Source organism: Macadamia integrifolia, chromosome 5, assembly GCF_013358625.1.
Source record: "Macadamia integrifolia cultivar HAES 741 chromosome 5, SCU_Mint_v3, whole genome shotgun sequence".
NCBI lineage: Eukaryota > Viridiplantae > Streptophyta > Magnoliopsida > Proteales > Proteaceae > Macadamia > Macadamia integrifolia.
This window is the reverse complement of record NC_056561.1, coordinates 27,074,085-27,084,270: the sequence shown is the minus strand read 5'-3', so window position 1 is coordinate 27,084,270 and position 10,186 is coordinate 27,074,085. Positions and strand designations below refer to the sequence as shown.

Genomic DNA, 10,186 nt, shown 5'->3' with positions numbered 1-10,186 from the left:
TGAGAGTACCATATATGTGCATGTAGGAGATAGATGGGATGCATGCCAGCAAAAGGAGACTGCACCATAGTTGTGCATAGAGGAGACGACTGCACCATAGTTGTGCATAGAGGAGACGCCTTTGTTTAGGCCCTCCACTTATTTTAGCTCTGGATTAGGACCAAAGCTGACTTGGCAGAGCTGCCACATGAACTAACCAGGTGGCTGTCAACAAGTAACCCACGTAAGAAACCTTTTCCCATTGATTTTACATAAAAATGTTGCATAACACTGAGGACAAGTATTTGCCAATATTCATGTTTTACACAAATGCATCAACTACTAATTGCACTAGCGTGTCAGTTTTCTTTAGATAGAAGTCAGAAGTTCAAACCATGTTTTTTTTTTCTGAAAACAAAAACGGAGGAAACAAAAGGGAAGGAATTTAAATAAATGGGGGAAAAAGCGGCTAAAAAAGAACAGAACTAGAAAATTTTGGGCTGCAAACAGAAACAGAGACAAAGACAGTTCTCTACCCGGTTGAAGAACGAAGCATCATGCACTCCATCCATCAGTTTGTTGTTTTCTGCTCTACGTATCAATTCCGCATCTAACTCAAGACTCCACAAGACATTGTCATTGGCGACGGTGGAGGAGGTTCAATCCATCAGCTCCTCTTGTTTGCATAGACATCAGGTTCATCATCATTGTCCATGTAATTTCCTTGTGGATCTTCCTGGCCATAACCTTTGGCAGCACCTGCATTGTTGACTTGGTTGCTACCATACTGATCAAAACTACCACCCACACCCGTGCTGCTACCATAAGAGCCAGTTGCAAAGCTACCATCTCCACCCACAGAAGCACCACTAGTGAAACTATCACTACCAGCACCACCACCTGCACCAAAGCTGCTTCCACCACTGGCACTGCCTCCATACCCAGCAACATTTCCACCAGCAAAGCCGCTTCCACCATCACCACCTGTGGCACCATAATCCCCACTGCTGCCATAGTTGCCAGCACCACCATAACCACTGCCCCCTCCACTCCCATAGCTGTTATCACCACCACTGCCACCATATGCACCTCCACCACCATAGCCTCCGCCACCATAGCCACCACCACCACTGTAGCCTCCACCACCATAGCCACCACCACCACTGTAGCCTCCGCCACCATAGCCGCCACCACCACCACCGTAGCCTCCGCCACTGCGGAACCCTCCTGCCCTATCTGTGGCATAGTTCACTTTTACCATTCGGCCATGAAGATCCTGTACAAAATGCTTTGTTGGTCAATAGATTTTTGGGGGAGGCTAAGTCCAAAAAAATTAATAAAACCAATTCTTCAAGAGTATATAAGAAATTCAAATTTAGGGCAGAGTTATGCATCTTGTAACACCTCCTTAGGTCATGAGACTAAGTAAGTACACATTTTTCAAAGAAAAATAATTAGCATGGAATTAACTTCCATCTGAAAAGGTAAATGATCAAACGAGGCACTCCAATCAACATCTCAACACAGCAAAAGATTATACTCCACATGATTAACATGTGTTTATGTACAAGACAGGTGATGGCGAAACATCATGGTGACTAGGCAGCTCCCAACAGGCCAAAGGCACCATATTGTAAGCCATTATTTGTTAAGAATTTTACACAAATAAGGATTTAAACATAATTCACAACCCTCAGGGACCAAAGGGCTTAAGTGTGTAAAATGAAAAAAAAAAAAAATTTAACTGTACTAACAATATATCAAGCCTCCGCCCAATCCTAGCAGTTAGCATCATCAGGAATAAGAAAATGTATACAACCGATGCACCAGGTGCCCCCCCCCCCCACACACACACTTCTTCCTCTTTTTATTAAATTTTTGAAATCTTTCTCTCTTCTCCATTCCAGTTCAAATTGATACCTAAGATAACCAAATGCCTTCAGGATTAGTTATTATGCCATTATATCTTGTTATTTACATAATCTGCCATGAAATTTATTGTGTGTGACCACGGCAACACATCTGCTATAAAATTTATGGTGTGGCCATGGAAACACATCCTCACACAGTTACATCTGCAACATCTCAGAAAATTGCACCTTACATACCCCTTTTCACAAATGAAAACTATACAAGTCACTACTATTACCTTCCCATCCAAAGCCTGAATGGCACTAGAAGCCTCCTCACTAGATGTGTAAGTAACAAAGCCAAATCCCCGGGATCTACCTGTTTCACGGTCCATGATCACCCTCGCTGCATGAAATATTACGTTGACCACAATCAATTGCCAAAGGAAAACATAAGTAAACCAAACCATACTAAAAAATGAAATATGAACAACCATTTGGATATATAAAGCAAATGTTATCAGCTTTGTGACAGAAACTCAGGATGAAAAGAGCTACACTCTACATTTCTCCAAAATATATTCTTCAGCTGCCAATTTGCAACTCTAACATCCCTTTAGCTCTTATTTGCAGGGAGGTTGGTTGTAGTAATAAAATTAAGGAACTCCTCAGCTTGAACAGTAAAAACATGGGATAGCAAACATCCACCCAGAATCTAGGACCAATTGTCAGCCACATCAAATGAATGTTCTAACACAAATAATACTTGTTGTATGAAGGAAGAAAGAATACTCAAGTACAAAATAATAGACCAGCGGTCTTTTTACAAGTAGGGGCATACCACTAGAGAAAACCAATCTCCCAATTGAACAGAATCAAATGCAGCGGTGGTTTTGAGGGGAAGGTGTTGGGGTAGGTTAAAAGAAACGCACCTTCAACGACCTCACCATAAGAGGTGAATGCTTCTCTCAAGGATTGGTCATCTGTGCTATATGAAAGGCCTGGAAGCAACAAAACTCAAAGAAATCAATCCAGAAATAAGAATAATGAAGGAATAAAGCTCAAACCAAAAAGCTTGATCGCACGCACCTCCAATAAAGACTTTTGAAGATGACATGCATCTTATGGCTTGGAAAATAGAAGGGTTGGATGCTGACAGTTGTAAATTGGCATGTCTGCTTACAGACTGCTTCAGTAGATTCCCCAATTTACTAATGAAAGCCATTGTTAGAACCTAGAGAAATGAACAAAAGTCAACCATCAACCCTTTTGTACATATAAAGAGATGATAAAATTATGATGAACAATGTAGTTTCCCTCTAAAATTGCAAAGCAGTGGCTCAGAGCCACATTGATGTAGAAAATAATGATGCAGCCATTTAGCATCACTAAGTCACCATAGAAACTATCACTATCAACAAGATCGATTCAAACATTAACCGTAGAATCAAATACATAGAATCACACAACAAATGTATATATTGGAGATCCCTCCATATCTCTGCCTGACAGGATGAGAATTGAAACATAAACATTTAAGAATATAAACAAATCCAATATGCAAAGATCAAAGGCAGAACCATCTAAGTATACCCAAAGATCGAAATCCAATAAACATCATCAGTCATAAGAAACCCATTTCTCCTGTGGAGGTGTCTTTCATCTGGTAAAAGCTTCAGAATAAAGGTATCAATCCAGAAAAAAAAAAAAAAAAAAACCTTCAAAGCATCATCAAAAGCAACAAATAGTAGTTCAAAAATCCCTATGAAAGTCAACTGCAAACTAATTAGGCCTTGGACTTGAACACGGCGGATCCAAGAGTAGTTCAAAAAACCCCAATGAAACTCAAAACTGCAAACTAATTTGCCTAAACTTAAATATGGAGGATCAAAGAGAGCTACAAACCCCGTTGGCAAAGAGGGGAAGGAGTAGTTCGAAAGAAATAAAAGAAACTGAAAATGAAATGGACAGCTTCGGTATCTAAAATGCTCCAGGAGACGGGAGGAGAAGAAAGGAAGACATACCTTGGAGAGGATCCTCGAGGTGTACTGCGCTGCTAAAACCTTCGTCCTTTCTTAAAACCCTTTCTTAGATTTTAGCAGATGAGGGTTTACGAAATGCCAGCAGGGGTATATTTATTGCTAATGTCAATTAATCTAGGCCGTACAAGACTCTTTGACTCCCAAAACCGTTAGATGAAGAGCATGGCAGGGGTGTCAATTGGCCGGGTAGGGCTGGGTTTAAAGGTCTCACACTCAACCAAGCCCACCCTAGCACAAGGTTATGCTAAGATGTCTCAGTCCAGGCCCAATCTCATATGACTTAGCCCAATCCAGTCCAGCCCAACCCTGATGGACTCTGATTGGGTCAGACTTAACCCATCCAGCCTAACCTAGTACTATTGGCCACTTGGTTGCTTGATCTTGATGCAGTGCAAAGGTTAAAGACTAGGGTTTCCATCTATATGTAGATTGTGGAATACAAAAGACATTTTGCAAACCTTTTTTACAAGTACCCATTTATAATTATTAACATATTAATATTATTATATTAATAATATAATATATTATATTATATTACAAACCTGAGTCCAACCTGCCCTCAGGTTTGAAATACAGGTTCAGAGTGGGCTAGGGCAAGTTCGGGCTGATTGGGCTTTTTTGACACCCTTACGATGTGGTGCTCTGATTTACCTTCACTTAGGTGTGTTAATTTTAGGTCCAACCAGAGAAGCCCAAAATTAGGCCAGTCCATTTATTAAATGTGTTGGGCTGAAACCCATCCCAATTTACATTCGGTCGTGTTGCAAGGGTGCTACCTGATGGGCACCCAACCGGAAGTGATCAATTAATAGCTTGACTCAGCCCAACATGTTTAAAGCCTGTTTGGTGCCCGTTTAGAGCTCATTTGCTCAATTGGACATGTTTAAATCTCACTTAGAGCCCATGTAGGGATGAATATGTCAGTAGCCCATCTAAGACTTATTTAGCCCGATTACTAGTAGCTCGATTGAAGATTAGGTGCCAGACTGACTGTTTATAATTGGGACTGTGGCTAGCCTATGAGGAATAATTACTTAAATTGGCTAATCATAGTGCAAGATCCTAAAGGAAAGGAAGCCCAATTAAGCCTAATCGAAACTCGCCCGACACAACCAATTGGCATCCCTACCTGGCCCATTATGAAGAGATTCCCTATCTTCTTTGTTGTCTGATCAGACTCCCAGGGGCACGATTGACTTCAAATGGTAGAGGGCTGATATGTTTTGCCACTGATTTGTTTCACCTACAGTGAAAGAAGACTTCCACCGTTGTTTTATTTGTGAGTGTTGTTCAGCTGATAAGATCACATTCCCTCATTGTACGAGGATTGAGTTTTTGAGTCATTGGTGGTACGACATTATTATTGAACTTTGATTCGTCATTAATCCCTAATCTTCGTTGACTCCTATCCCTTATTGTTATGGTACAAAATGCCTACTTCCTTCCCATTTGAAAGTCAAATGAAGAAGTTCTCTTTTCGGGTGGAGGAAACTAATCCCTATGTCGATCTAAAAAAGTCAAATAATAATACTAAAAAAAAAAAAAGTTATGCAGATTTTTTTTTTTTTGACTTCTAGCTTCAAATATTTAATTATTTATACAGATATAAGAAAATTTTCAAAAAAATAAGAAAGCATGTATGTCCAAAACTAACTTGTTGACATCTCATTTCATCTCCTGGAGGATGTCAAAGGCAATGATGATGGATACATTGGGGTGGGCACACGACTATGTATATTTTCATTCAAGGATTTGTTTTGGTAACGATACAATTATTATATGTTGGCAGGACAGGAGTTGAATGGATTGGTCGAGGACATGGGATTGCACATTATGACAATCTAGATATAGATTTTCAAATACTAGCCAAGAAGCTCCCCAAACCAAAGGAGAAAGCTTGGCCTTGGTACTCTCTTTCCTCGTTTTTTGGTTCTTGGATCCATTAAATTTACTTTGTAGATCGAAAATTACGCATTGATGATTTTTTTTTTAAATGGTTTAACTTATAAAGCTGCTGCCAAGGAATTATCTTCTACACATTTATAAAACTCTCTAGTGGTTTTTTCCATTAGACCTAGAATATAATTGGGGATGGAGTCTCGGCGGCTGTCAAAGCTTTCTTCTCTTCTAGGACTTTTGTGTGGAATCTAAATGCCATTTTTATCGCTCTTATCCCAAAGGTACAACACCCCTCTTCAATTAATGATTTTCGCCATATCAATTTGTGCAACTTCACTTACAAGATTATTTTGAAAATCACCATTAGAATGTTAAGGGTGGTTTTGCATCAAATAATTTGCTTCAATCAAAATGGTTTTATCAAGTGTCGGCGCATTCAAGATTATGTGTTGTTACGTTATGAGATCCTTCATTGCATCAACAAGAAAAAGAAGGGGAAATGTGGATGGATGTCTATTAAATTAGATATGAATAAAGCGTATGATAGGCTGGAATGGGATTTTCTAAGGAAAACTCTTAAGCGTATGGTTTTCATGCTGATTGGATTAGAAGAGTGATGTTTTGTGTTGAATATGTGTCTATTTCTGTCCTTCTCAATGGATCTCATCTTTCTCCGTTTGTTCCTACAAGAGGTCTTCGGCAAGGGGGCCCTCTTTCTCCAGATATATGTTTGTGCTTTGGGCTGAAGTCCTCTCTTCCACCTCCTCCATGCTCAAAATCAAAAATACATTCATGGTATTTGCATTAATAGAGGTTGTGAACCTATTTCACATTTGGCTTTGGAGATGACCTGATTCTATTTGGTCAGGCTAGTAGATGTGAAGCTCGAGCCTTTAAAATTATTATTCAACAATATTGTCAATATCCAAATCAATACATCAATATTCTCAAATCCAAACCCAGTTCAGCTATACTGTTTCTAGTTCCCTTAAAAGAGAATTATTTGATATTTTTTTTTTCATATATCTCCAACTTTTAGTTTGGATTTATATTTGGGAATTCCTTATGCAGGGAAGAGGATCACTATGGATCATTGCTCTGAGCTTTCATATTAATGATCATCTCAACCTTTGAAAATCCATGTTTCTTAGTGTGGCGGGTAGACATACTTTGATTCAATCTCCTTTATCATCTCTCCCTCAATACTATATGCCCTGTTTTAAACTTCCTGTGGCAATCTTGTCTAAGTTGGATTCTACTAGCCGTAGTTTCTTTTGGTCTTGTGGGGAAAAGAAATTGATCCTAACAACGAGTAGGAAAACTATTTGCTCTTTGAAGTCTTCTAGTGGCCTGAATCTAAAGCTCTCATCCTCTATGACAATGGCTCTACTTTATAAGGAGATGTGGGAGCTTCTGCAACCATCTCTGTTGTTATGGGGACAAACTATGAAGGCAAAGTACTTTCCCAGATGCTCTTTCCTCAACACTTCTTTCCCTGCCATTGCTTCCTGGGGGTGGAGGTGTTGAAATGCAACCCTAAAACGATGCAGAAAATAATGGAAAAATAAGAACAAACAATGCAAACATATTTACGAGGTTTGGAAAGATTGCCTACGTCCTTGGCAAGAAGAGATCCTGCTTCACTATCAATGGAGAATAGGGTTATAGTGTTCGTCCCTCACACCTCTTAGTATTGCTTGCATTACAAAGAAAGAAACATGCACTACAAATATATAATGAAAAACTGTCTGTTGAAGCGCTACACTATTACTCTCTGGATTAAACTATGACGGAATACAAGACATCGTACACCAACAGGAGGTCCATCTTCAAATGCAAGGAGCTTCTCGTCGAAGGTATTTTGTTTTATCAAATTGGTTAAGGGCAAGATGTTAATCCTTGGGACTATTGGATTCCTAGGATTAAACCATCTACTCCATTTCCCCTTCATGTCCAAGCCCCTACAAAAGTTGCAGAGTTGATAGATCACTCAACATTGACTTGGATTTCTTTCTTTGTTTATTATTGGTGGCCCCCAGATAGGGGTGTCAAAAAAGCCCGATCAGCCTGAACCAGTCCTAGCCTGCTCTGAGCCCGAACAGGGTCTGGGCTAAGATTTTATCCCATAGAGTGGGCTAGGGTTCAGAGTTGGGTTGGGCCTAGGTTAAGGTCTCAACCCAACCCAACCCGACCCAACCTTATATTAAGTACATAATAATAGAAATATAATAAATACATAATAATATAAATATAATAATAATTATAATTGGGTACTTATAAGACAAGGTCTGCAAAAAGTATTTTGTTTTTCACAACTATATATAGACAAAACTCTTGCTCTTTAACCTCTGCAATGCTTCAAATAAGCAACAAGTAACCAATAGTACTGGGCTAGGTAGGGTTGGGCTAAGCTCAATCCAATCAGGGTCCATCTAGGGTGGGCTAGGTTGGGCTTGGGTCGAGTGAAGAGACCATAGGGTAGGGTTGGATTTTTTAAAACCCAGTCCAACTCAGCCAATTGACATCCCCACCCTCGGATATTGCTGATATTATTCTTTCTATTACTTTATCAAGCATTGCTTCAAATGATCACATCATTTGGGCACCAACAACATTTAGAAATTTCTATGTGGCTTCAGCCTATAGACCTACTTGTGATGAACCACAAGAGAAGAATCCTTTGTGGCATAAATTATAGCATGTCCCAACAGCTCCAAAAATTAAGTTTACTCTATGGAAATTCATGCACAATAGACTACCTCTTCCTTCATTACTTAATGTGTCACACCCCAACTCCAGTAGACCCATCTTACCATTAGGAATACCTGCGATGTGAGTAAGACACGTACCAGTTTACAAACCTACCAGGATCTCTAATAGCAATACCTTAACATTTTTACAATCTCACATCACAAACCATCATAAGTAGCGGAATCAGAGTATAGTAGCGGAATCATAAATAAAATGGAAAACATCTAATGATAAACATAATATCATTAACCAATTTATTCTGTTTACAATCCTTCAAGACTTACATATATCAAGTTTAAAACATAATATTCACAGACCTGTATCAACATAATCAAAAATATACCGAATACCTTATGGCATTGCGTATGCATAAAAGGCACAAGCACAGTCTGGGCCATGCTCCACCGCGTCCAACACCCACCAGTCACTCACTCTATACTCTTGTCCGGAGGAAAAAGAGTCACTAGCCATAGGCATGATTGTACCTGCATAATAAGTGTGTATACGTGGAGTGAGCTTTCCAATAGTGATACAATTAGTATGAATTACACGATACATGCAAGATCTCGGCCACAAAGTGTAATCGATTTCCAAATACAGTCCCGGGTACATGATGCCAGTGAGACCTTGACCATAAAGTGAAACCCAAGATTGTTTACCTAATCTAGTATATATATCACAGTTGAGTATGGACTACGTGACACCGGTACCAATCATCAGCCACGAAGCGCATCCATTTTCAAATGCAGTCCCGAGGTACATGATGCTAGTGAGACCTTGGCCACAAAGTGTAACCTGCGACTACAACTAACTCTAATGCACATAATCAATGTATGAATGCAACATACCTATGGTAATCAAGGCACCGGTACCACCTCGGCTACGTCGGATTCTGTCTCACACACACACGATCAAACACATGACGATCACAGTACTGGTACCACCTCGGCCACACCAGATCCTGTCATATATCTCCATAAAATTCATATCATAATCGTAAATGACAAATGTAACATATCATCATCGCATTTGAGCACTTAAAATTAAGCATATTATTCTAAGCATGTGAACAATTTAATAATATTAAACATTTCAAAAATAAACACAATCCATCCCTCACCTGATTTACGATTGGGTGTGTTCGGGTTCAAGTACGACCACCAATCGATCAATTCAATTCTGGCTTCGGGGCACATGTGCATCACTATCCTAGACACAAAGGGAATCGTACATCAGTACACATCGGGAGGGACCCACACAAGTCACCCCCAAAGGATACAGACACTGTCCCCAAGTGATAGTACTGTCATCAAAAACATCCATCGGAAACAGGATATTTCCACCGAAAATATCAGTCCTGTTTTTGGTGGAGAATTTAGAGAGCACATAAGGTTCATATGTTCATTGGAAATACACCACTAAAATATAGACCCAGTGGATCCGGTGGGCTGTTTTCAGTGGTGGTTCAGGGCAGTGCACCCAATTTGGGGCTTTCCAACTCTGGCCCGATTGTCGAGATTTATTCTATGGAGTTTGTAAGGATGTTGTAATACCCCGCTTCTTAAACCCGGTCTGATTTCACGGTTGAACCGGTTTAACCATGCAGGAACCGAGCCAGAGGAAATTAGAGCGGGTTCCTTATGGGCTATGATGGCACGGGTGACC

The 10,186-nt window shown here is 39.8% G+C and overlaps 1 protein-coding gene across 3 annotated transcripts; it reads right to left on the bottom strand.

The window, feature by feature from the left end:
• Positions 1-224: 224 nt before the first annotated feature.
• On the bottom strand, positions 225-3,980 carry LOC122078291 (glycine-rich RNA-binding protein 2, mitochondrial-like). 3 transcript variants are annotated; one of them, XM_042644221.1, is made up of 6 exons: positions 3,854-3,980; positions 2,919-3,063; positions 2,762-2,830; positions 2,129-2,235; positions 1,132-1,255; positions 225-1,083 (listed from the first exon to the last, which is right to left on the bottom strand). In XM_042644221.1, exons 2-6 carry the CDS (start codon positions 3,052-3,054, stop codon positions 647-649), a joined length of 873 nt encoding a protein of 290 aa, XP_042500155.1. In that variant the 5' UTR covers positions 3,055-3,063; positions 3,854-3,980; the 3' UTR covers positions 225-646. The 3 variants fall into 3 exon arrangements, with proteins under 3 accessions (XP_042500155.1, XP_042500154.1, XP_042500153.1); XM_042644220.1 differs by having other exon boundaries at positions 225-1,107; positions 1,138-1,255; XM_042644219.1 differs by having other exon boundaries at positions 225-1,255.
• Between the last annotated feature and the right edge of the window lie 6,206 nt (positions 3,981-10,186).

Coding starts and splice junctions, on each gene's coding strand:
- LOC122078291 (XM_042644219.1), bottom strand. CDS start 3,054: ATGGCTTTCATTAGTAAATTGGGGAATCTACTGAAGCAGTCTGTAAGC. Junction 2,831..2,918: donor TTCAAAAGTCTTTATTGGAG/GTGCGTGCGATC, acceptor TGTTGCTTCCAG/GCCTTTCATATAGCACAGAT. Junction 2,236..2,761: donor TTATGGTGAGGTCGTTGAAG/GTGCGTTTCTTT, acceptor TATTTCATGCAG/CGAGGGTGATCATGGACCGT.